Genomic DNA, 27,725 nt, shown 5'->3' on the forward strand with positions numbered 1-27,725 from the left:
CAAATGATACTCGATCTTAAAGATAGAATTATCGACTGCCGATAGTTGACATTTCAATCCAATACTATCGATGCTCGTTCCTCAGAAAATCTTTCATAGTTAATAAATTATAAGATATCTATTTTTAAAAGTAGTTTTCTTATTCTGAGGAAAAATATTGAATTTATTTTTAAGTTTATCAAACATCCAAACAATCAATGCTGAATCCAAATTTTAAGCATTAAATTTAATAGCAAACAGCTGTTACACCGGTGTCAATCTTCAATTGAAGGCGTAGGATCGTAGGATGACGCTTGCTGAATTTCAACAATAACGTGTTGTGTTTTTGGTTAGATGAGTAACTACTGATTTATTATTTTTGTCAAATACCTAAAAATGTCGTCTTCCGGTGATGTTCAAATGTTAATAGAGATGGGATTTACCAAAGATAAAGCGTAAGTCTTTACTTAATTTTAACAAGTTACTTATTACGTTATGCTACCTTTCTACAAAGGATTTTAATAACTAATTGTTGATGGTGCAAGAATAAAATTAATGATTATTTTGGTATGTTAACATATTATTAATAAATTATTTTGTTTTTAAAATATACGTTGCCTAAGTTATTCTTGTTGTAAATAAATTCTATTAGAAGTTTTTCTAGGTTGAGATAGGTCTAAGCTTTTTTGTACCCGGTAAGAAGATATCGTCAGTTTATTTGAATGTATAAGTTAGTTCATTTACTTATTTGTATTGTTAGGGTCAGTATCACTGTGATTTTCAGCAACATTAAAACTATGAAGATTAGCAAATAATTATTCCCCAACTCAGATTTATATTGTAATATGGGCTTCAATCACATTAAACCCAAAGATATCTTTATAGAGAAGTAGGGATGAAATTTATTTTATCAACTTTATTGGGTAATCCTAGAGGGTTAGATGACCCTTTTTTATGTAAAAAGATTAAGTGAAATATAATAATTATACAAAGAATGAAAGGTAAAATGAAATTTGTAGCCTACTCATAGAGACTATTGTTCCATCACTTTGACAAAATTTAGTTTTACTAGTTAGTAATTGGCTCAAATAATACAACCTTAATTTATTATTTATTTTCTTTGATAAGCAAGTATAACATAAGCTTTAATATTGTTGTTATTATGGGTAATTAATTTGATTTAAATTGATAAACGGTTTTAGAAAAAGTTCAACTTTGTTAATAATACTACAGTATTGAACTGATAAGACGTATCACAACTTAAGCCTATTGAAAAATCTGGTAATAATCGCAGGGTAGCCTTTTATTAATAATTGTTCTAAATGATTTTAGAAGTAGGCTAATATACAAATGTTCAACTGCAATCACAATAAGCTTATTAGTAATCTGTCTTGTATTTTAATACTTAATTGCCACGCAATTCATGTTTAGTTTTTAGTTCAATTACTAAATTATAAATTTTGATTGACATTAATGCTTATCTTCTCAATGAAGCTATGCTAAAGAAAGTTTACACTATGAACAGAGATGTGGAATTTATTTACATTGAAGTAAAAAAAACGGTAGGCTATTAATTTTTTTCATCCTACAGAAATTTAGGGTTAACAGCATTAAGTGCTCTCAACATCCTTTAAAGAAGCTTTTTCATTTTATTTACTCTTCAGTACCTTATACTTATTCTTTAGTTTTATTATTCATTGTAAATGTAAATCTTCAACTGTTATTGTTAATAAATCAACCCAAATTCTCGCGTACGCAGACGACATTGGAATATTGGTGAATGATATGAAGGAAGCCTTTAAAAATATTAAAAATGCAGCATTGTAAATGGGCCTCCACATAAATGAAAACAAAACAAAGGTCATGGTCACATCAACGAACCACAACATCGGGGAGAGGCCTCAGATGGATGATAACTGTTTTGAGGTTAAAGATGATTTTGTATACCTGGGCTCCCTCGTCGATGTTAAAAACGAAACAACAAAGTGCTGAGCAGAGCCTCAAAGTTTAAAATATATCGCTCGCTAATCCTGCCAGTACTCATGTATGCAGTGAAACATGGACACTGTCCAAAAAAGACGAGAGACAACTCAAAGTTTTTGAGAGGAGGGTACTGCGAAGCATCTGTGGTAGAATAAAAGTGGATGAGACCTGGCGGAGGAGGAAGAATGAGGAGCTCTACCAAGTATATCGTAAACCCGATGTGGTTAAAATGATCAAAATTGGTAGACTGCGATGGGCTGGCCACCTTATTCGGGCAGATGAGACATACCCACCAAGGAGACTCATGCTGTACAGGATGGAAGACCAGGAAGACCGAGACTGCGCTGGGTGGACGGTGTTGACAAGGACGCACAAGTGATTGGAGCCAGAGGTTGGAAAGCGAGGGCGGAAGACAGACGAATGGAGGCGAATACTGGAGGAGGCCAAGACCTGTAGCGGGTTGTAGCGCCACGGATGATGATGATGATGATGTTATTGTTAATATAATGCAGTTCACAGAAATCATTCCCCACACCTAGACTTGTCTTTGTGGGGAATATTCTTTATGCATATATTGTCTCTGCTGCTGTATTTTTTTCTTTTGTAAATAAAGACAATTTGAATTGCTAGTTCAATATTGAACTGTAGTTATGTGGTTAGCTCAAAAACATTCCAATTTATGTGTATGAGATAAGCATGTAAGTCAGAGTTTCAATTTTGTTTCATACCTTTAATATATTATATTAAGCCTAAACATTCAGTTAAAATCATCTGAATGTCCTCCATCATGATGCCATTGATCATGTTTGAAAAACGAAAAGTTGCAAATAACCTTTTCTTTTTGGCAAATTAGGCCCTAAAGTATCAGTAGCTTCTCCATTTACTAATACTGGAACCAGGTAGAGTGGAAGAATATCAATCTACATAAGTAGAAAATGACTAGTAAGAAGTAAAGTAGTTTGCTAATGGTATTGATATTTCCCTTTCAGGGAGAAGGCTTTGTCAGTAACTGGAAATCAAGGCGTTGAACCAGCCATGGAATGGTAAGCGATAATGAAGAAAACCTACGGTATTAAGATTTCACTTTCCAAATTTCAAAAGAATTCCATATGCATGCCTATTCGGATTTGTGATCTGGTGGTAATATTTTTATATCATTCCAATAAGCCTGTATTCCTTCATCATGTAAATTATATTTTATCTCACATCAATTTTAAATTAGGTTGTAGCGGTCGTATTTGACAACTGTAAATGCTAAAAAATGAAAAGTTTCTTATGTTAGGCTATAATTTTTTGTGTCAGCTCAAAAACATACTAATTTATGTGTGTGAGGAATTAATTCAATGAATCATTTATCCAATCATTCAGAATCGTAAGTATCATAGGCTTAAGCCTAAAACTGTTCCAATTCTAATTAATACAGCAGTCTAAATGTAGCTAACTTGTGTTACTTGAGAATGATTTAAAGATTAACCAGAGTTTTAGAAAAAAAATTAACAGTTTTATCATGATATACTATAATTTCTTTCGAAAGCTAATATATTGTCTTGAGAAAAATGTTGGAAATGCAACGGCGTAAGAACAGTCTATCATCCACTAGTAAGCTCGTAACTGAATCTTCTTTAGTAAACTGAATAGCCTATTATTGAAGACAGCACATGGTTGATTGCTCCAGTTTTTCAGAGAGTGATTTAAGTTTTGTGCTTTCAATTACAGGCTTCTTGCTCATGGAGATGAAATCTCCGCCAACAATACAACCGAATCAGGAGATCAAAGCAGCTCCAACGCACAACTAGGAAATACATCTTCAGCTCCTGAAATTGAATCGGCTGCCGAACAAGTTGCTAAATCATTGAAATGCAATGAGTAAGTGATTTTATAATGAGAATGCAGGGTTTATTAGGTATGGAACCCGTTCTCCGCAACGCTCTGCGATAAGCATCAATAGATGGCATCAGCTGAGGCATGGCGGCCTCTTTGTGACGGCAATGGGCTTTAGAGGGAGGGAGAGGGCTTGGGCGGAGGAGAGTGGAGATGGTGGATGATGTCAAGGAGGAGGGAAAATACTTCATGCTGAAGAGATATTGCTCTGGGCAGAGAGGAATAGAGAAGGAGAAATCATGTATGGACCTAGGCCCTAGGCTACTGATTATGTTGATGGCATTATTATGATCGTTTCTAAGTTAGCAAGATTTCAGGATTATAAGCCAAAAATAAATCGCTGATTTTTCACCAAAATTAGCTTAAAAACTGAAAACAAGTCCATTAATAAATCAATAATCAAACAATTATTTTATTCTGTCAAAATAACATGTATGAGTCTCATTAAAGAAAAAATCTCATTCAGAATTTAGCTTCTTATTCCCTAACCCTTCTAACGCGTTCGTTAATGACACTGTTATTACTTTTATCGTAGTCCAGATGTGTAGAGTATGTTAAAGAATAGAACAAATCATTAAAATTGGGGTGAATTGAAACATGTATGCCTTGGAGATATAACCATAACATTTCTGGTAAATTTGGAATCGCTGTGCAACATTTCAAGCTTATCAGTTCAAAAGTTCAGGTTTTATGTTGCTTCAATCAGAACCAGCAAGCAGCAACCTAATCTTTATTTGTATAGAGAAAGAAAGAAAAGAGAAATGATGGAACACAAGTTTGTATAGGGTTCGCTTAGGCTTTGTTATCTTGTATTTTCAGTTTCAATATTACTAATTCAAACATGTAAATATTTATTCTACAAAATTATATATAACAGTTGCTTCCTGTATCTATTAACAATATTTATTTATCTAATTACAAGTAGTCAATGTGTCTTGACGAACCCATATCGACAAGGTACTCCAAGACGAATGCTATACTCTATACAGGATTGGATGCTGTACATCTCAACTTTCTTAGAATCATATCACTATTCAGCAGATCTTGAACTCATGTTACAAGTCTAATAGATTTTTCATTATCATTCTCAAGATGAAAACATCATTCATCAATATTTTGAAACTTGTGTATTTAGAACATGTCTGTACAGTTTTATACGTTATCAGTTACATGCTTAGTTGACAACACCGATCAATCAATGTATCTGATTCCGTACCTCATTTTTCATAAATATTTGACCCAATTAATATACTTGTTTGTAGGTGGACTTCCACTTATCAGTATTAGAGTCTGATCCGGTACAGTGAAAATATTCATCCATAAGTTTTAATGGGGCTATTCCCACTCGCCCGGCGTCGGCTGAGGGGATTAGTCTCATTGGAAAAAATTATTTTCATTGTATCAGACACTGATACTGATGTGTGGGAATCGACCTTCAGTGATTGAAAAATTTGAAATAATTTATTAAAAGAAATCAATATTATATTTTCAAGTGAATTGCTCATGATTGTCTGAACTTCGTTCCGTAAAGAAGTTTAAACTTTTTAGGGGGTTATAAAATATTGGATTAACTTGTCCTTTGCTTTCAATACCTGTATTGTTATTCTAAATATTTTCTAGGTGCGGAAAGCTCTTTTCAACACAGCTGGAAGTGGAATTCCATGCTACGAAATCCGGGCACAGTGACTTCAGCGAATCCACAGAAGAGAAGAAGCCGTTAACAGAGGAGGAGAAAGTGGAACAACTGAAAAAATTGGAAGAGAAGATGCGACAAAAGCGAAAAGAACGAGAAGAACAGGAGAAACAGGAGGCGATAGAACGAGAGAGGAATCGCATCCGATCAGGAAAAGAAATGGCAGCTGCAAAGAAAAAGTAATAGCCTATTGCATTTTCCCATGTTGTATTTCACACACAATATATATAGATTTTAAGTGTAATCAAGCTTAGAATTTTACACTTGATTTATGTACCATAATCTATCCTTTAAAATCCATCGGATATCGAATTCCTGGGGTTTAGAAGATAATTCCCTGACTCAGAAAGACAATTTAGATCATAGGGTTTTTTTTAGTAGAGCTTTTCATAACTTATAGATCCCGTGCTCGGAAACCCAACAAAGTTCAAAGATTTAAAAATTAACTTCAAAATAATGTTCATAATCTCTTTTGTGACATCTTGAATAATGAAACGTAAATGTAATGAGACCTAGCATTATGAAGCTGCAAAGTTTTGTACAAAATAGGTTTAGGTGTCTACATTTTAGCAGGAATGTCTAGTAAATACAGGAAAATGAAGCGTTTGTGACGTGTTCATAGATTTTACTTGTGTGAATGGCATCGATTAATCGGATAAAATCTAAATTTTAAATAAATAAAATTCTACTTCTTTGTATTTGCATCAATCACCATTTACATAATTATGATAATTTCTGTGCAAAATCTAGGGGATTATGGGTTTCTTATTTTTGTATCATAAAACAATGCTCCTATTTTGCTTTGATGTTATATGAATCTCTTTCGTTTAAGATTGGAGGATGAAGAGATCAAGAAAATAGTGGAGCAGCGAAGACGAGAAAAAGAAGAGGACAGATTAGCTAAGGAGAGGGTAAGACAACAAATCGAGCAAGACAAGTTGGAACGAAGGAAAAAGTTTGAAGGAGCAACTGCCGAAACTAAAGCACCCGCTGCTGCTGCGGTCCCGGCTGCCAGTCCGGTCAGCCCTCAACCTTCTAAAGACTATACACAAACCAGGCTGCAGGTTAGTGAACCTCATTTCACTTTTCATTTTTATCGATCTCAAACTGTAGAGAGGGTGTCATTCGTAAGTAGGGTTGCCACCTTTTTTTATGAAAAATAAATTACATTGGTAATCACAGACCAAAAAAATATAGTACATTAGTTTTAAATAAAGTACATATTTAAACCTGTATATTCATTTTTACCTGTATACAATATCAGTGATTACTATTCAAATCCATTATAATTATCCTATTAATAATAACTAATAATAGAATAATTCGATTTATCCCAATAAGAACAGGATAGCTTGGGAAGCTATTGATTACATACTGGTATGTAGAAAATAATCATAAATCATTAAATAGATAAATCATTTTTTTATTACAAAGCACACGCTCTTACAGTAGAATTGTATATTATAGTATCATTGAAAAATACTTATAATTTATTTTATTTAATCCAAAAAAGTTTTAGAGCTGGTCTTCTAAATTCAAAATGTAAGTTATACTGTACGCCTTGAAAAATGCATAGTATTGTTGCTCTTCAACAATTTAATAAACTATTGCAAAATAATTCGAGGTACACACGAATATGAAAATTAATGCAAAAAAATTTCACCTCTTTGGCCAAAGCCTGAGATATGTGTACTTCTCAAAATGCAATTTTGACTGATTTATTAAAAACACATTATAAAAACATAAAGCACCTTTATTTATATAAAATAAAAAACGTTTCAGCTGATTTAAAACATTTTCAAGTTCAAATAAAAATATATAAATTAGTAACAAAAGTATTGACTAATTTATGTATATATTATGACTATCCTCCATATACTCTATTTCTTGGTTTGCATAATTTTATCAAAAATGGGATTGTTTAAATAGAATTGAATAATATTTATTAGTTTATTTCTATTTAATTTTGCTGTAGTGTCGATATGAAAATCTTCTTTTACATTTAATTTACTGCTTTTGCCTCCAACGTTTAATCTTCATATTAGCATTCATATCAATATATTCATGGTTTTCTTCTATCAAGTGCTCCACAAGGCTGATTATTGAGTGTTTTTTTTTATTTTAGAGCTTGAATGTGCACCTGGAAAAATAAATAATGGGTGCTTCATGTTTTTTATAACTTTTATAAGTAGCCCATGCACATAAAGTAATTTTGAATGAACATTCAAAATACAATATACATGAATATAATGGAATAGAAAATGAGTTTAATAATGAAATGCCCTGGTAACGTATACGTATTTGGTGGAGCAGTCCGTTCCATTTGTTACCTGCTACCTGTTACTTTCTATCATTAAAAAATGTTTATTTATTTGAAATCTGACAGTCTCTGCCATTCTACTAACTTGAAATTCCTTGATTTCCTCGTACTTTATTGAGCAAAATAAAGTATTTTTGCGTACTTTATCTTACAAAGTATAAAGTACAAGACCTCCAAATAAAGTACAATACTTTATTATATAGTACGGATGGCAACCCTAGTCGTAAGTGTGATATTTCGAAGGTGTTGTATTCAAACTTTTCATTACATAAAATTATCAAAATACTTCAAATAATATTAACATATTGCCATTTAAAAGTCCAAACCTAACCTCCCCAACCTTTCCTTTTACGGTTATGTTCATACACTAGACAAATTGAAACTCGCAAATCTGAGGTTCTGTAGAGAGATTCTTGTGATGTGTTTTTGATTGATCAAGGTCACAAATTGAAATGATCAAATGTCTAATATAAGTTTTGGTAAAACAGTATTGACGTTATCTAACATGACTTGAAAAATTGAGAAAATGGATTAAACCTCTTCTCAACATAACTCCTAGTAATCAGTGTGAAACTGATAGCCTAATATCTTAGTGCCTTATAATTGAGAGCATGAGCAAAATGGAAGAATTTCATCAAAATAAGAAATATTGAGCCTTCTATTTCAGCAATTAGAATTTTAAAGTTGATTTTTAATCTATTTTTGTTTCAGATACGTCTAACAAATGGCTCTGCTCTAACGCAAACATTTGGCTCAAAGGAACAACTTTCAGCTGTTAGGCTTTTCATTGATCTAAATAGGAAAGATGGATCAAGGGAATTTTCTCTAATGACAAACTTCCCTAAGAAAGTTTTCACCGAAGACGATTATGATAAACCTCTCGATGCATTAGGTAACTAATTTGAAGCAGTTTACTATTCTATTAACTATCCTATACTGAATGGATGCTACGTCAAATTAATAAATAATGTTGCTAACTTCTAAGAGAAAATAAATTTTCAGCTCTCATCGAAAAATGATTCATTGTAAACTACCACAATGGAGATTTTTATAAAAATAAAACGGTAAAAGACGAGTTTTACACAATAATTTTTAACAGTATTTTTTGTAAAATCCAGATGGTGAATTTGATTGTTACTTCCTATGTTCTGACACGATCTTTCCAGGAAAACCTGCCCTTGATCACGACATTGGATATTTTGATATTTGGATATTCGCTGATCGGAAAACGTTAAGCATTAGCTTACGCCTTATTCTCTACACGACCAACACAACTTCTTTTGTTTTTTGTTTTTCTTGTGTTGTGTTAAAATTGTGAATGCTGCCATTTATAGCTGGCACTCCACGAGAAAGTCCCTTGATTGTGGGTTAGGCAGGGCTATGTAGGATATCTAACATTTATATCTATCATATCTATCAATATCTATCATTTTCTTTCATAATCCATGAATTATTTGGTAATTGCTTTACTTTAACACATCCTTTCGCATTATTAATTGCAGAATCAACCCGTAGATCTCGATCAATGAACCCCAATCATAGTTTTAAAATGTAAAACTCATAATATAATCTTCTACCTACGGAAAATATAGATTTTTTATCTCTTGACTGATCATTATCTGATTTTCATGATAGTATTCTTTCTTTCCAAAATTGGGTGTTATCCTATAGATCCTATTCTTATTTGTTCAGTTTAATAACATTTTATCATATTCACGTATAGGCCACTCATCTATTACCGTATAAATTTAGTTTTAAAATATGTTAATACATTGCTATTTTGTTTTTGTACCACTATGGTTCTCATTAAACTCATTGGGTATTGTCATAAATAATAATAATAATACATGCAAAGTATTTCATTTAGTATTATGTATTAACTAGCAGGTAACCCGTGCTTCGCAAGGGTCTATTTTAAAACTCAACAAACTGAAAACTTGACTTAATGAAATCTAGAAGAATTGAAAATAGGCCTATAAGAATCCTCGGTTGATTAAGAATTAATATGCAACATTTCAAGTGAATCAGTCCAGAAGTTCAGACGTGATGATGCGTCAAACATAATTTTCCTATCCTTTACACGTGTATACGTGTATAAGCCAGTTCTTTCTTCCATTACAGTATAGAAGATGATAGATAGATGGATTATCAGTATCTTTGAATTAGAATAACTTTTGGAAGGTTTGAGATATCGATGTGCGGTTTTCACCATATTTTCTCTTGAAATCATGTATCATATGACCACCTTCCAATTTAAAAAAATGAAGTTGGATTCAAAACGGCGGTTCAAAAATGGTGGACGAAATTTGGGTGTGACGGAAAACCTGTTTTTATTATTCGAATAGGATTCCCAATCATACCTATCTTCTAATTTTCCTTTTGAAATATGTTCAGCTGCTTCCATACAACAACTGGAAGCATGTCTAATTGAAAACTTGACAAACTGAAAACTTTATGTGATCAAATCTTGAAGAATCGAAAAGAGGCCTATAACCATCCTCGGTTAATAAGGAACCTATATGCAAAATGTCATGTTAATCAGTCCAGTAGTTGAGACGTGATTATGTGTCAAACATAATTTTCCTATTCCAACGTGTATAAGCCAGTTCTTTCCTTTATTATAGTAAAGATTATTATGTTGCTTTGATCTGTGATCAGTATAAATGTCTTGTATCATCTAAAGGTGCGACTACACAAGCTGAACCGTACCTCGAACCGCGCAGCAAACCGTGCATTCCGCCGAACATCGCGCCTTTCAGCGAACATGAGCATATGTTTGATATGGCGGAAGGTGTGGCTCGTTCATCAATTGGGCTAGTCAGTCGGGTCGAGCGAGGGGTTTGTTACCACTGTCTAAAAAAAATGGCTTTTGGTGGCCCTGAAAAGGGCCAAGTTTGTTGCTGGTGGCCCTAAAAAGGGACCAAGATTGTAGCTGGTGGCCCTAAAAAGGGACCAAGATTGTTGCTGGTGGCCCTAAAAGGGACCAAGGCAGGCTAGATGTTTAGTAGTCGTCGACTGGCGCTATACCACGCCGCGCGAGGGTCCCGGGCAGGTCCGTCTGGTGCGAGAGCAGGCCGGCAGGGGCTCAAGTCAATGGTTCGCAGTCTCCACTCTGGTTTACCCGGGCTACGGAGAGGGCTGACCGGGTGATCTACTAGCCAGAGGTCGTGCCGAATCTCCGCCGGGAGGACCTCCTCGACCACTTCCTCGTTTAGAAGGGGCCTTCGGTCAAACCCCGGGCAGGCAGGGTCATAGGCTTCCGCTGCACACACTCCGATGTCGGTTCGGCACCCAACCCGCGCATCCAGAACCGCGCGCCAGTTGTTAGGCTGGGGCGCTAAGTCTTGGGGCGCAGCTGGCGCGGCGGTGTACAGCCTCAGCCTCTCCTCCACCTGGCGAAGCCGACGTAGGGCCCTCCTCTTCTGGATTCGGCGGCCGGCTCGGTTCCTCCTAGGCATCGGCTGGGTAGTAGACAAGGAAGACACCTCAGGTTGCGGTTAGTCTCGCCGTGGTTCCCTCATTGGCCTGCTCGCTGCTCTGCTCCTGGTCTCGGTAGTGGTCTCGGCTGGTAGTGGTCTCTGGTAGTGGTCTCGGCTGGTGGTCTCTTCTGGCTCTTCAGTGGAAGGCTGCTAGTGAGCAAGTGCTATCGAGGGTAGCTGAGTAGCCCCCTTTTATTCACAGTCCCCGAGTTCACCTGCGCTGCTATTGGCCGGCGGTGCCTCGGCCAATAGAAACGCAGGAACGGGTGGCGGCGACTGAGGCGCACCCTGGTGGCGGGTGGGTCAACCACTCATTTAGTTGATGCGTGGCGTGGGGAGCAGAGCGGCAGGCTGAAAGGTAGGGAACGCGAGGGAGGTATCAATGCCCCCCCCCCGTTTGAGGTAGCCACGGCAAGAATTTATTGATTGCAAAAACAAGATACAATGTTTACAAAATATACAAAAGTGCCATTGGGCGATAATTTTACAGAAGTGAGACCAGAAGGGTCTCCCCCAACAGGTGGGTTGTGGTCAATAATTACAGAAATAAGACCAGAAGGGTCTCCCCCAACAGGTGGGTTGTTATTCCAAGAGATGTTGCTGGTCGGTGGTTGGAGCCGGGCGTAGTTGAGTCTCGTACACCTTGATAGTCTCGTTGTCATGGGTGATCCAGTAGACAGCTCCTTGGTTGTGGGCGACCGTATATGGTCCCTTCCATCTGGGTGCTAGGCCCGCGTGGAATTTCTGAGCCTTGTTTGAGAGTTGATGATTCCGTGTGAGCACCTGGTCGCCGATCTGTAATGAGGCTGTGTCTCGGCTATCGGGTCTCCCTTCCTATTGAGATAATTTTCTTGGTTCAACACGGCTTCGTGTTGGATTGCGGTTAGTGTGTGTAGACGCTGGTTAATATGGTCTTTGTGCGGTTCGAGTTGATTTTCGGGCCAGTGGCTCCATTCCCCTGGCCGTGGAAGGGTTTGGCCAAACAGGATTTGACTGGGGCTATATCTTGTTGCCGTGTTCTGTCGATTTCGCAGGGTGAATAGCACGGATGGTAGTTGGTTCTCCCATTCTTGGTGTTGTTCTTGTAGGCGGATCTGTAGTCCCTTCTTGAGTTCCTGGTTCCTTCTCTCGGTAGGGTTGGCTCGGGGGTGATAAATTGGCATGGTGTAGTGTAAGACTCCCCATTTGAGGCAGAGTTCATTCCATAGTTTCCCCGTAAACTGAGTGCCATTGTCGGAGAGTAGGATTTTTGGGTATCCCCATCTGGGAAACAGGTGCGTATCCATCGTGCGGCCAATCGTGTTGGCGTCGCCATGAGGCAGCGGGTAGGCTTCTATCCACCTGGAGAAAGAATCAGTGATGACCAATATGAATCGATTTCTTTGCTTGGAGAGTGGGTAGGGGCCCATCAGATCGAGACATACGGTTTCCCATGGTCTAGTAGACCGTCGCGGTCGTTGCGTAGGTTCGTGATTCCTGTTGTACGCTTTTGAGCAGCTACACAGCAGGCAATTTTGTATGTACGCGGTTATCTGCGCCTTCATACGGGGCAAAGTGTAGTATGTAGCGATGTTTCGGTAGGTTTTGGCGTAGCCTGGATGTCCCATTAGATCATCATCGTGATAGCGGAACAGTAGCCGGGTGCGAAAGTTAGGCGGTATGACTATTCGCCAACCGTCGCGTGTCTTCTTCTCCCAGAGTCGGTTGTGTAGGCGGTAACTGGTGAGGAATACTTGTTCAATGGTTGGGCTGGACTGCATTTGTTAGTTTGAGTTAGGCTTTGTTAGCTTGGGGATGATAAAAAACTTAGGTTACAAAGGTTTGGGTTGAAAAAGATTAGGTTAGGAGAACTGGTTAGGGGGAGGTTAGATTATAAAAATTTTGCATAGAAAGGATTTGGTTAGGAAGTCTTATCTTGGGAGAATCTTAGGTTAGAAAACAGTTGGGTTAGGAAAAGCTTAGGTTAGGGAAAGCTTTGGTTGGGGAAAGCTTTGGTTTGTGAAAGCTTAGGTTGGGTAAAGCTTTGGTTAGGGAAAGCTTTGATTAGGAAATGCTTAGGTTTAAGAAAAGCACAAGTTGGGGAAAGCTTAGGTTCGGAAAAAATAGGTTAGGAAAAGCTAAGGTTAGGAGAATTTAAGGTTGGGAAAAGCTTATCTTAGGGAAAGATACGGTTAGGAAGAGCTCAGGATGGGAGAAGCTAAGGTTAGGAAAAGCTTAGGTTGGAAAAGCGTTGTTTAGGAAAAGTTTAGGTTAGGAAAAGCTTAGGTTAGGAGAGGCTAAGGTTAGGAGAAGCTAAGGTTGGGTAAAGCATAGGTTAGGGAAAGCTCAGGTTAGGAAAAGCTTGGGTTAGGAAAAGCTTTGGTTAGGGGAAACTTTGATCCTCCAACGGTCGGGGTTCGATCTCCATCCATCGTTGCACCTGCACGTTGATCTGGTTCTCTGTGGCCTGTGCTTTCCGAATCTCTTCTAACAGTTCAGTTTCGGTTGCGATGCTTGCTAGCGTAGCGGGTTCACTGGTGACTGGCAGGATGTCGGGAGGCATGGTTCGTTCTAGTTGTTGACTGGTCTCCTCAACTTTTTCGTTGTCGGGTTGCCGTGACAGTGCGTCAGCGAACTGATTCTCTTTACCCGGGCAGTGTTCTAGGGTGAAGTCGAATTCTTGTAGGAGCAGGGCCCATCGAGTGAGTTTGGCGCGGCTGTCCTTTGCAGTTTGTAACCAGGTAATCACCTTATTGTCGGTACGGAGTATGAATGGCCTGCCTTCCAGGTAAGGGCGATATCGCTTTATTGCCCAGACAACCGCAAGGCACTCTTGTTCGTTACTGTGATACTGTTGTTCCGTGTGGTTCAGCTTGGCACTGGCGTATGCGATCACCTTACGGTCATTGTTGATTTCTTGGTATAGGACAGCCCCTATACCGACCTTGCTGGCGTCTGTCTGTAGGATGAGGTCTTGGAGAAATCTGGTCGACAGAGTGGTTGGATGTTGGTGGTCAATGCTTGTAGGCGGCAGAAAGCTGTCTCTTCTGTTGGTGACCATTTCCATCGCATCTTCGTGCTAAGTAGCTCAGACAGAGGCGCACAAACGTCAGCGGCGTTGGGTAAAAATTCTCGTAGCCAGCCGACTACTCCGAGAAATTCTCGCAGTTTCTTTCTGGTGGTGGGTGGTTGGGCAGAAGTCACAGCTAGGATAGCCTGCGGTTTTGCTTGGTTGCCCTCGGAGGTGATTATGTGACCGAGGTATTCAAGTTGCTTGCGGCCGATCTGGCATTTTGCTGCTGAGACAGAGAGATTGTATAGATTTAACCGTTCAAACACTTTGGCTAAGTGGAGTAAGTGTTCTTCCCAGGTATCCGAGTACACAATGATGTCGTCGAGGTAATCGTAGCAGAACTTGTCGACGTATCCACTCAGTACCTTGTTCATCATGGATTGGAAGCAGCTGGGTGCATTTCGTAGGCCGAAAGGCATGACCTTAAATTGTAGCTTTTCGCCGTAGGGAGTGGTGAAGGCCGTGTAAGGTCGAGACTGGGGTGCGAGTGGTACCTGCCAGTATCCCATCCGTAGGTCGAGTGAGCTGAATATTTTTGAAGTTCCCAGGCTTCGAATGACGTCCTGTAGGGTCATCTGTGGTGCCGTGGCTGGAACGGTGATGGAATTCATCCATCGGTAATCGATGCAGAACCGTGATGTGCCGTCCTTCTTGGGGACAACGATGATTGGAGAGTTGTAAGGCGAATCACTGGCTTCTACCAGGTTGCGTTCCTTGAGGGCGGCAACTTCGGACTCGATAATTTGCAGTTTCTCCCGTGAGTATCGGTAAGGCCGCTGGCTGCGTATTTCTGAGCTGTTGAGTTGAATTGTCATGGTGGCGGCCGTGGTGATGGAGGGTGGCATCTGCTCCATGAACAATTTTGCGTGTTGTTGCAGTAATACTGTTAACCGTCGGTGCTGGTCGCTGGGCGTGTCTTCTAGTAACTTGTCAACCAGGTGAGTGTCCATCTCTACTGAGACTGGTGGTTGCGCTATCCAGAAGATCGTATCTCACTGCGTCTTGCCGTAGATTAGCCTGTCTTGCTCAAAGTCAAGCACTGCCTTATTCTCCCGAAACCATGGTCATCCCAAGATGATGTCTTCGCATAGGTCAGGTAGACCTAGGAAGGGAATATTTTGAATGTGCTGTTGGATCTGGAGTTCCAGATGTCCTTGTATGGCCGTTTCACAGCTAGTGGGACGGTTGGCCAGCAGTACAGGTAGCTTCAGCGGTTGGATCCGTGTACCATGGTCGAGGTGGGCAGCTCTCACGAAGTTGTGCGTTGTGGCTGAATCGAGTAGAGCGTGTAGTTGTTTACCCGCGAGGATGACAGGGATCCGGGGTAGAGTCTGTCCGTCTATCTGGATCACGGCTAGGTTCGGTGCTTGGCTGGGTGGAGGGCTGGTGATGTGGTTGTTGACTACTGGGGCGGCAGTGTTGGTGACCTTGTCGGTGACTGCGGCCAGGGCAGTGTTGGTGACCTGTCGTCGACTGCGGCGAGGGCAGTGTTGGTGACTCCGTCCATGACAGCGATCCCGGTAGGTGGCGGGTGCGTGTGGGTCACAGTTGCATGTTCCTCCCCAGGCTGGTGGTCGATGACGCGCTCATCGTCGGCTGGTGATGCTGTCCTCTTGCGGGCCAGTAGAGGCGCGGCTGCTGGGTGCTGTGGAGAGTCTCTGTCAGCCGGGAAGAGCAAGGGGTCTTCGGTGGCATTGGAAGGAGACTTAGCGACGCTAGCAGGGTCTATGGTGGCGTGACAGGTAGGCGATTGATCCGTTGTGAGTGAGACGGTCATGAGTGATGGCTGGGTGGTTGACGCGCAAGGGTGTGCCGGACGCGGTTGCTGTTGTGAGACGGTGACCCGGGTGACGACTGGTACTAGGTCGTTCTTGATAGCCCGTGGAGGTGCGGCTGCTAGGTACCGTGGAGAGTCTCCGTCAGCCGAGAAGAGCGAGGGGTCTTCGGTGATGTTGGAAGGAGGCTTGGTGACGCTGGCAGGATCCACGGTGGCGTGACCAAGGAATGACTGGCTGGCCGGTTCGGTGACGGTTATCGCTTGTAGTTGGGGTGGTGACCTGCGAGGCTGGCGCTGCGGGTCTTGCACCTCGTCGACTCCTACTTTCCGTGCTGGAGGGGTGGAGTCCGAGTCTCTCCAGTATCGCCGTTTCCCTGCCGTTTCTTCACGAGTTCTGGGCAGTCGCAATGAAAATGCTTGGCCGGGCAGTAATGACACTGAGGAAGCTGGTTGTAGTTGAACCTCGGCGGCGGCTCTCGATGGGGTGTCCCTGCGGGTGCCATAGGTTGAGGCGGCTTATATTTTGGTCGACTGTTGAGGTCGGTTTCCAGGTCGTTGGCGATCATGATCAGCTCTTCATAGTTCGTGGGACGAGCAGCTCGAACTAGGGTGCGAAGCTCGGAACTCAGCTGACCGATGAGCAGGGCGATCACCTCGTCTTCAGCCAGGTTGGTTCCTAAGCGCTGCTGTAGTTGGAGCTTCTGACGGATGAATCGCTCCACTGGCTGGTTCGGTTTGTGGGTGGTGCCATAAAATTCCGTGTGAGCGGCTGCGATTTTATGGGCTCCCGAGAAACGGGCCTGAAGTCGGTCACGGAACTGTTCCCAGGTGGTGACGAATTCTCCATAGTCTCTCCACCAGGCGGCGGCGTCGTCTTGTAGTTGCGCTTTTAGAAGCATGACCCAGGTATAGCTGGGAATGTGGTGACCCTGTAGCAGCTCGGTGCACTGTCGCATGAAGGTGATGGGGTCTTCATGGAGCTTGCCGCGGAAGAACGGTAGCAGGGTCGCTATGCTGGTCAGCTGGCTGAGGTTGCCGGTGTAGCTGACGGCTGGAGCCGGTAAGTTGGCCATGTTGCTGGTTGCGGTAGTGGCGTGACTAGAGGTTGACGGTGGAGCAGGCAGGTTGACGGTCAGCGCGCTGGGTTGCAGGGTGGTTGGTTGAGCGGGCTCGCTGGTGAAGGCGGGTGGCTGTGTTGCCCCGGTTTCGCTGGTGGAAGCGGGCGGCTGCGTCGTGCTGCTGTCGGTTTGACCGGTGGTCTGTGCAGGCCAGCCGGCGAATGTAGACTCGGTGTGCTGGCTGGTTGACTGCATCGAATCTTCGGTGGTCGTATCTCCACTGTCTCCGGCTCCGGTTCTAGTCGCTACCATGTTCAGGTGTTATGGGCGCCACTGGGAAATTGCCTGTTCCCAGACAGGTATTCTGAATTGAAAGATTCAGAGACACATTTTGTTGAAAGAAAATAAGTTTGAATTTTTTGTGTGAAAAATTCAAGACATACATTTAGATGAAAAATTTAGGTTGACATTTTGTTTGAAAAAAAAGTTTTGACAGTGGTAACGGGTTACTGTATCTCCATACAGTGAGTGGCCCCACGTTGGCAGGCGCCAATAATTGATATGGCGGAAGGTGTGGCTCGTTCATCAATTGGGCTAGTCAGTTGGGTCGAGCGAGGGGTTTGTTACCACTGTCTAAAAAAAATGGCTTTTGGTGGCCCTGAAAAGGGCCAAGTTTGTTGCTGGTGGCCCTAAAAAGGGACCAAGATTGTTGCTGGTGGCCCTAAAAAGGGACCAAGATTGTTGCTGGTGGCCCTAAAAGGGACCAAGGCAGGCTAGATGTTTAGTAGTTGTCGACTGGCGCGATACCACGCCGCGCGAGGGTCCCGGGCAGGTCCGTCTGGTGCGAGAGCAGGCCGGCAGGGGCTCAAGTCAATGGTTCGCAGTCTCCACTCTGGTTTACCCGGGCTACGGAGAGGGCTGACCGGGTGATCTACTAGCCAGAGGTCGTGCCGAATCTCCGCCGGGAGGACCTCCTCGACCACTTCCTCGTTTAGAAGGGGCCTTCGGTCAAACCCCGGGCAGGCAGGGTCGTAGGCTTCCGCTGCACACACTCCGATGTCGGTTCGGCACCCAACCCGCGCATCCAGAACCGCGCGCCAGTTGTTAGGCTGGGGCGCAGCTGGCGCGGCGGTGTACAGCCTCAGCCTCTCCTCCACCTGGCGAAGCCGACGTAGGGCCCTCCTCTTCTGGATTCGGCGGCCGGCTCGGTTCCTCCTAGGCATCGGCTGGGTATTAGACAAGGAAGACACCTCAGGTTGCGGTTAGTCTCGCCGTGGTTCCCTCATTGGCCTGCTCGCTGCTCTGCTCCTGGTCTCGGTAGTGGTCTCGGCTGGTAGTGGTCTCGGCTGGTGGTCTCTTCTGGCTCTTCAGTGGAAGGCTGCTAGTGAGCAAGTGCTATCGAGGGTAGCTGAGTAGCCCCCTTTTATTCACAGTCCCCGAGTTCACCTGCGCTGCTATTGGCCGGCGGTGCCTCGGCCAATAGAAACGCAGGAACGGGTGGCGGCGACTGAGGCGCACCCTGGTGGCGGGTGGGTCAACCACTCATTTGGTTGATGCGTGGCGTGGGGAGCAGAGCAGAGCGGCAGGCTGAAAGGTAGCGAACGCGAGGGAGGTATCATGTTTCATAAAGTTAAGAATCAGCTGTTAAACATTCGCCGTACCGTACTCCGAACCGTTCACCGTGCCGCTCGCCTCTGTTTTAACTGTTCGCCGTACCGTACTCCGAACTCTGAACTTTTCAGCCAATCAGAGTCCTCCATTACAATTCGCTTCGCCGTGCAGTTCGCTCTACAATTAATCAACTAACCATTAACTGACTGAAATAAATACTTCACTTCATTTCAAAAGCATCTTCTGTCTCAATATAAGGAGTATCAGAAGAAATTTTGATGAGCTGATGATTCAATTGTGCGACATTAATTTTTCTTTTGATGTTATTATTCTAACCGAATGCTGGATTAGGACTGAATTTGTACTCCAGTCCATTCGAGGATAATATGATGTATTTTCCACCATAAACAACCCATTACAAAATGATGGTGTAGTTATTTATGTTAAAGATAGTATAAATGTACAATGTGTTGAGCTACATATTAACCAGGCAAATGTCCTACATATTCGGTTGGATGCAGCAGACAAAAAGTGGAACATCCTTGCAATATACAGATCACCGTCCTTCAATGATATTACAGATTTCCTGAGTGACTTAGAATCGATCCTGAATGAATTAAGAGGGCAACAAGTCATATGTGCCGGAGAATATATATCAATAGGCCTACAATATTATTATCAAAACAATATTATTTAGGTTAAGTTGAATCAGGTAGAAAGCAATAATAGAACAGCTGTTTTTTTTGTTTTTTTTTTTAATTTTATCATATGATTTGAATGTGAAATCGCCGTATGAAATCATGAAAAATAATGTATTTATCGCCGTATGAAATTATGTCCCATAATTTGAAATTAATTATTATGAAAAATCTAGAAAGAAAATTGAAATCTGGGCTTCTAAAATTGATATTTTAGAATCTATGTGCAAAATTTGGAGATCTAAATCATTTCCGTTTTTCCGGTATGCAATCCACAAGTTGACATGTTTTGATGCGAACACACGAACAAACACAACCCTACTCTCTCTTATTATATAGATGAGAAAAAAAACCGTTGGTTACTACTAAAAATTATAATACTAAACAAAGTGTAAAAATGAATTATCAATAAATTATTATTTCTATTTTCCTATTGAATGAGTTTAATATTATGTCGTTCATGCAGGCTTAGATTATTTAAGTCTTTTCTTTTATAAGAACAAATTGACATCCTCTCGAGAATTGTGTAAACTTCATAAGTCACAAGATAAAAGAATCATTCTCATAGCTGTTAATCCAATTAACTTTGCCTCCTTTCTAAGTAGATGTGAAGGTGACATTGTGGTAGTTATCCATAAAATTAAATTAAGTTTGATTGGATTGTGTTGTATAGATAACTACTACTAATAATTCAATTTGATTGGAATTTTGGTACTGAGTAGCATAATTTATGAATAGTGAATATCGTAAACAGAATTTCGGCTGTTGCATTAAACATGAACGTTTTTGTTTCAGGCCTAGTTCCATCTGCAGTTCTCATACTGACAAACAAATAATGATGTAGCTTCCTCGAGTCAATTCAACTTCTGCGTCATTTTACACATATCTTTTCTTCATTATCCATATTTTATGATTTATCAGTTGATAAAACGTTTTTATTTATACCTTGTGGTTTTAATTTTCTTGTAGTATTATTACCTAGCATAGATTTGAATCATAACTTGAAATCTCTAGTAATTGATTCTAGAAAATTAATCCCTTCAATATGTACAATATATCATGAATATTCCAATAATTGTGGAGAGAATCTTTAATCTTGCAAAGAGAATGCATTGGTGGTAGTTGTTGAATATTATAGGGTTTGGCTCTGTATCTACAACAATAATATCAAGTGTCTCAGGGCTAGAAGTTCTATCTAATCTTTCAATAGAGTCGTTCAGAATGAGTTTGTCATGAAAGGACGGAGCCTTCAAATTAGTCATTATAGAGAGGTCCACATTATAATGGCAGTGGATAAAGATAGGAGAACAGCGTTGCCGATTGCCACTGCCTTCTATAGAACATAGCTGATACCAGAATAATTATTATCTGATGTAATTAACTGTTATTCTTGTTGAAAATAATCAATTACATTTTATCCATAAATATATATTTTTCAATATTCAATTTTAATAATTGAGATTGAATATTTTTTAGATTAATTATATTTATACATTGCTAAAAACGATCTGACATCGTTGTGGCGCTAGAAAAGGATAGCGCTAACTGCTTTGTCGAATCGTAGACAAGGATAGCAATACCGTACCAATGTTAACCAAATAGGTACCTACTCCTATTATAGCGTGGACCTCACTATAGTCAAGTTAATCACTTGAGTCAATTTATTGGAATAATTATTATTAAACTTTTCCTGTGTAAATAATATGCTTGAATCCAGTGATCACGTACTAATAATATTACGGTACAAACGTTTACATTCGGTATAAAATGTTATTTGAGTTTGCAAGACTCAATAATTAAATAACTTTATAAACGTAAACTCCCTCCAGTGAAGATTATTTGTTTAAATCCAAAGAAGCTGTAGAAATAAATGTACTATACCAATGCTCGTCGATACATTTTTGATAAAAAAATAAATAACATATTTCCCCATTTCCAGTATATAGCTTTGAAAGATCCTTATGGCTAAATTGAAAAGTTTTTTAAGATCCCCCAGAACATTGCGTACCGGAACGTATATTTTCACAAACAAGTTATTTGTTCAACTAGTGTGCTAAAGTGACACTTTGCTGCACCGAAAGAAACGTTTACGCACAAGCCGTAGGCAAGTGCGGAATGGTTTCTTGAATGCAGCAAACACTATATCTATATAATATACTAATCTATATATAAAGGAAAGAATAATAATTATTATTGTCTTATATACACGTACGGAATAGGAAATTCACGAATGACGTCTGGACTGATTGACTTGAAATTTTGCATATTGATTCTTAATTTATCGAGGATGGTTAAAGGCATATTTTTAATTATTCAAGATTTCATTAGGTCAAGTTTTCAATTATACCCTTATACCCGAGCACGGTTTACCTGCTAGTGTATAATACAATAAAGGAAAGAATTGGCTTATGCACATACTAAAATTAGTCCAGTCAAGGGAATTTTATCGCGGGAAAAATTTGGTAGTCAATTTCTGACCCCGCAGTTCTGTTCAGGGTAGTAAGAGGAGGTGAACATATCAAAAGTCTACACCCTGTGCTAAGGTGGTGGGGGTGGTTCAAAGGTATCATTTTAAGGGGGGGGGGAACACGTTTGCCCCAAATTTGCTGCTGTTTTTTCTCTTATATTAACGTTTTAAAAATCCAGAGGTAAAATCTATGATGATTATATGAGCTTATAAAGCATTGGAGGGGATGTTTTGAACACAATTTTTGACTTTGCAGCTTTGCAAAGGGGACTATAGGAGGATAATATCAAAAGTCCTCATCGCACTACCCAAGTACCAGTAAAGGGATGAGGGTGGTTTAAAAGTTGCATTTTTCAGCTCTTTTCTTCCTCGCTTATATCTTGAGAATGTCTAATGTGAAAATGCCTATAATAATATTATGTAATCCAAACATCCAACACAACGAAAACAAATAAGTTACGGTATACAATAAAAACAATTGCCTACATGGTAGTAGGTTCAAACTCATCCTTCCCCCCTGAATTCATGTAGGTTAGGCCTATTTATATTAAAGAGCCCAAAATATTATGTCAACCCCACACTCATTTCAAAATCCTGGCTATATAGGATAGTCTACGCTTTTTTTCTGACTTGAATTATTACTACTGTTATGTTACGGTACCTACCGCTACCTCTACCATACCAGTACGGTAGGCTATAGCTAAAAAGTATTCTGTTAAAAGTAAATTCTCATGGCTTTTTCACTCAATTTACTGCAGTAACTAATTTGATGAAATAATGTATCCCTATCATTATAATGGAAAATTTCAAAAATACTCTAATTCAAAACACCCGCCTTCTTAGTGAATATTTCTCAGGTAGAGTGTTCCCACTTTCATGTTTGTGTATTAAGACTGCTCTACCAAGAAGCCTCCGTGGCGCAATCGGCTAGCGCGTTCGGCTGTTAACCGAAAGGTTGGTGGTTCGAGCCCACCCGGGGGCGAAATTTTTTGCTCATTGAACTTTGATCTTTGTAATAATGTATCTACCGTTAATAGTAATTAAATTATTAAAGTATTATTATTAAATACCGGTATAATAATATTATGCTTATATAATATCAATTATTTATATTATCTTTATTCTTTAGGGCTACTTTTGAATATAAATAAAAATAGAATGATTATGCAAATTTAAATCCAAAATTTACAGTCCTAGTTCATAAAATCTATATCTATATCTATATTATTATATAAAAGCGAAATGGCACTCACTCACTGACTGACTGACTCACTCACTCGCAGAACTAAAAATCTACCGGACCAAAAACGTTCAAATTTGGTAGGTATGTTCAGTTGGCCCTTTAGAGGCGCACTAAGAAATCTTTTGGCGATATTTCAACTCAAAGGGTGGTTTTTAAGGGTTTGAAGTTCGTCTTTTAGCATGTATGTTCTTCTTATTCCAATATCTTAAAATTATAATTGAAATGTTCATACCATATATGTTAATATAGAACTATAATCTAGAGAGAGTACCGTATCTCAAACAGTAGTTGTTCTGGTAGCTAAATTAAAAATTTTGTCAGGTTGGCATTAAGTTGAGTTGACTTTGTTAGGTTGGCACCAAGTTGAAGATTGAAATGCATTTATCCAGGACCTCCTAAATACCTATTCTGCTACTTCAATCAGAGCTATTCCTGGGAATATTATATTACTAGCCGTCAGGCTCGCTTCGCTCGCCACATCCGTTTAGCCAGACGTTTAGTCTGGACCCCCGACTGGATCGTCCTAACCTATGATAAAAATATGACATAACATTTCAAATTTGGTAGGTGTGCTCAGTTGCCCTTTAGAGGCGCAATAAGAACGGAATTGGAAAAATTTCCAAAGATACGCCCAAAATCTGCGTTTTTTAGCGTTTTATCAGCTTTATCGAGAACAAATAAACAGAAAATGTTCAAATTTACTACAGAAGCTCAGCTGGGGTGCAATAATGTTGTGTTAGAAGGAATTTGAAATAACGCCAAAGATACGCCCAAAATTAGCGTTTTCTCAGCTTTTCTGCGTTTCCTCACCATTTTCAATTATTGATGGAAATATATTAAAAAAAATTCAATACACAGGTTTAGCTGAGGTGGAAGAATTTTGTTCGCCAAAGATACGCCGATATAGTAACAGGTGTTTTTCGAGATCAAATTGACATAATACGTTCAAATTCGGTACAGAGGTTCCGCTGAGGTCTACATGCAGGCGAGCAAAGCGAGCCCGCTGATCTCATTTTTTGGATGATCCAGTCGGGGGTCCAGGGGGCGGAGCCCCCTTGCTAGACGGATATGGCGAGCGAAGCAAGCCTGACGGCTAGTTATCATAAATGTTTGTTTAAAATCTGATCTCATTTTTGGACAATCCAGTCGGGGGTCCAGAATTCGGTAAAGAGGTTACGCTGAGGTCTACATGTAGGCGAGCGAAGCGAGCCCGCTGATCTCATTCATGGACGATCCAGTCGGGGGTCCAGGGGGCGGAGCCCCCTGGCTAGATGGATATGGCAAGCGAAGCGAGCCTGACGGCTAGTGACATTATATAGCCGAAACATGTTGTAACTAAATAAATTTTTAAAAGGGTACCCACTTTGAGATTCTATTTTTATTTATAAATTCAATGATTCATTTTTTCACTAAACTTTTGCTCATAGAACTTTGATCTTATTATAATACGGTACCTATCTACAGTATAATAAGTTATAGATCTTCCGGTAATAATAAAATTACACAGCAGCCTATTATTTTTTGCTCATTAAACTTTGCTTACATCTATAAAAATACTTACATCTGATAATAATTCACTGTTATAATATATTTGATATATAAATAATTGTTATTGATATAATAATGTACCGTAATTTATGCATTAAAGTAATAATATAGCCTAGGCGATCATTTTTATTCTTGAGAATGACATAACTTATAGGGTAATTAGACGAAAACAACTATAGACGTGTCTTGGAAAAAGCAGAAAGAGAAGCAAATCAGAGTAGAGTGTATCCAATCAAAAAACTGTAATGACTTGATTTTTCATTAACAGTTTAATAATAAGTAATAATTTCTGTCTTTCGGAGGAGACGATAAGTCGTCGGTCCCGTCTACCGAAAAAGTAGTCGTCATCTCTCATCATCATCCCGCTCACTCATTACCCACGCACAAGCCTAGAGCTTATGTGGGCATCACCCTCAGTATTATTATTTTTATTCAAATCATAACTTTTGGGAGGCCACAAAGTCGGTCAGCAGTGTTAAAAATGTACTACTGACGACACAGTGCTGCATTTTTCTAAATGGGTCATGAGCTTGGCCCTGGTTAACTTGATCTTGAAAATTTTTCGTGTTATTATTCATGATTTTTCTATAGTTATGATACAAAAATAGGGTGATATATGAATGTGTGGTAAGTAAACAGAGTCACGTTTTTGTACCAGTGACACACATTTTTAACAAACAGTCAAACTATATAATAAATGCTTTGATGCTAACTTATGTATGTGGTCAATAGAGTGAAAATATCCACTATTTTCCGCTTGCCTTCTCAATTCTATTCATGCATGTTTAGTTTATAGTTATTTTCTTACTTTTTCTGATAGAAATGTCACATTTCATCTCATCGACATTGCTTTCGAATATTGACTTTATACTATACTGGTAGGTAGTATATGTTTTGAGAAATAATTAAGACACTTTGAATAGAAAGGCCTATTAATTATTTATTGAATCTGAGTTTGGTAGTCTTCCAACTAACTTTCTGTGAACTTTAATTGTAAAAATGAATAAAAATAGGATTGACCCATCAACGCAAAAATATTAGAAAACTCGTATTGAATAGGTTATTTGTCAGAATTCTATTAAGCTTACGGTAATGCTGGTTTTCCAAGATGTAACGTTGAAATCAAAGGTTAACTAGTTGAATTTTTATAAATGAAATAAAAATATGAATATAATTGATGAACTATGAATTTGAAGAATAATAAAAATCATTGCCTCATCAGAAAAATGTAATTTTATTGATGGTGGGATTATTCAATATTAAAGAATTCAGAAGGTTTATATTCTATCACTTCAAATGAACAATAAAAAATCAAAGTGATGAAAAATGGAATATCTTTACAAAAAATTAGATCAATAACTTACCTTTGATACTCATTCTATATGATATGTCAGTAATTAACAATAATACATGATTTATTGGTATTTAACAAAAATTTTGTATTTGAATAGGCTATTATTTCTTATACACAAAGCTTATCGTACTTTTGGGAAATATTGTGATTTTTGAAAACCGATTTTCCAACACCCAAAAGGGTGATGCCTTTCACTTTTTTTAACTCTCTTTTATTGGACCTATCAAATAATAAAGTTTTAGATACAGGTAGCCTACGTAACCATTCAATCTTTCTGTGTGCTTCATTCTCTGTGGTTATATGATTTTCTTAATCAACAACTGACTTATTGATTCATTTCTTTAAATTTAAAAAATGTATCTATGATAATTTTATTTACCCAAGAATATCTAACTTGAAGTTTGAAAGTTCCATAATTATGTTTCATTCCCGACTGTCATGAATCTTATTCAGAGTGACATTTTTTACGTAGTCTATAAACTTTCAACTGAAAATGTGGGCTATTTGAGGACTTCCTTGTTTAGAATAACATATAAGTTAAACTCTGGATAATATCATGACAGTTTCAAATAATTTCAAATTCAAAAATAGCAAACGTTGAAAAAATTTAACAGTTTCACGGTCATGAAAATCAAGCAGGAAATATTTGAAGCTTCCAACAATAATTCAAGTTTGACACATTCTTGCCTTTCAAACTCGTGTGATAAACATTAGATAGAAGCTACTAAAGAGCGTCCTTCCATGTTCAGCTCATTTTTCGCGTTATCACAAAAAATTCGAATAGAACAGTATTATTTGTATGTCACGCATCTTTTGTTTACTTTCAGATTCTCAGCTAGCTTTTATTAGTTGTTGCCCTTCAACTTGAAATTGTTCTCGCATTAATAATTATCTCAATGAGTCAGTTCATATTGATTAGCTTCTAATTTTTCTTACATGAATCTTGGGGTTTTGAAATAACATTGTCTACTAGTCTACTTTTTCTTCTTCTCAATATTTTATCCAAGTAAAATAGATTGATAATATTATTTGAACTTCTGTAATATTATTCTCCCATGAAGATAGATGTCCTCAATTATTTTTACAACCCAGTTAAGAACGGAATTGATAAATAATTTTAAAAATCGTTGACAATCACTGTGAACGTTATACTGGATTAAATCACACTTAGGTAAAATTTATGAAAAACAATGGTTAAATAGCAACCCTGTATTTGTAAGTTTTGATTATATTTCTAATAAATATTATGACTAATTATATTACCTACATAACTTACATTAAGGTTAATAATTACATTATGTTACAGAAAATATAGTCTAATTAATTATTGATCCTCATGATACCTCTCTTATTCTATACAAGGAGTTTGAATTTACAATGACGATTGCAGTTGGTGAATTGCAACAAACAATCGATCTTTAGCTGATATATAGGCCTGGTTGAAATCAATAATATACACAGTTTTGAAAATTTATAACAGTAATCAGTAATGTCCTAGAGAAAGAATAGCATAAAGCTCATGCTATCTTTCCTCCATGATATGTATAAATTATATAATATATCATTCAATATGGGAATAGAT

At 39.0% G+C, this 27,725-nt stretch overlaps 1 protein-coding gene across 1 annotated transcript; it reads left to right on the forward strand.

Moving 5' to 3' along the window:
* The first annotated feature begins 38 nt into the window (after positions 1–38).
* LOC111048126 (UBX domain-containing protein 1) lies at positions 39–20,475 on the forward strand. The gene is made up of 7 exons (XM_022333986.2): positions 39–434; positions 2,952–3,005; positions 3,679–3,828; positions 5,464–5,715; positions 6,369–6,600; positions 8,568–8,748; positions 20,327–20,475. The coding sequence occupies exons 1-7, from the start codon at positions 376–378 to the stop codon at positions 20,365–20,367; spliced, it is 969 nt and encodes a 322-aa protein (XP_022189678.1). The 5' UTR covers positions 39–375; the 3' UTR covers positions 20,368–20,475.
* Positions 20,476–27,725: the final 7,250 nt, after the last annotated feature.

This window comes from Nilaparvata lugens, chromosome 5 (genome assembly GCF_014356525.2).
Source record: "Nilaparvata lugens isolate BPH chromosome 5, ASM1435652v1, whole genome shotgun sequence".
Lineage (NCBI taxonomy): Eukaryota > Metazoa > Arthropoda > Insecta > Hemiptera > Delphacidae > Nilaparvata > Nilaparvata lugens.

Coding starts and splice junctions, on each gene's coding strand:
- LOC111048126 (XM_022333986.2), top strand. CDS start 376: ATGTCGTCTTCCGGTGATGTTCAAATGTTAATAGAGATGGGATTTACC. Junction 3,006..3,678: donor GTTGAACCAGCCATGGAATG/GTAAGCGATAAT, acceptor TTTCAATTACAG/GCTTCTTGCTCATGGAGATG. Junction 8,749..20,326: donor TAAACCTCTCGATGCATTAG/GTAACTAATTTG, acceptor TTTTTGTTTCAG/GCCTAGTTCCATCTGCAGTT.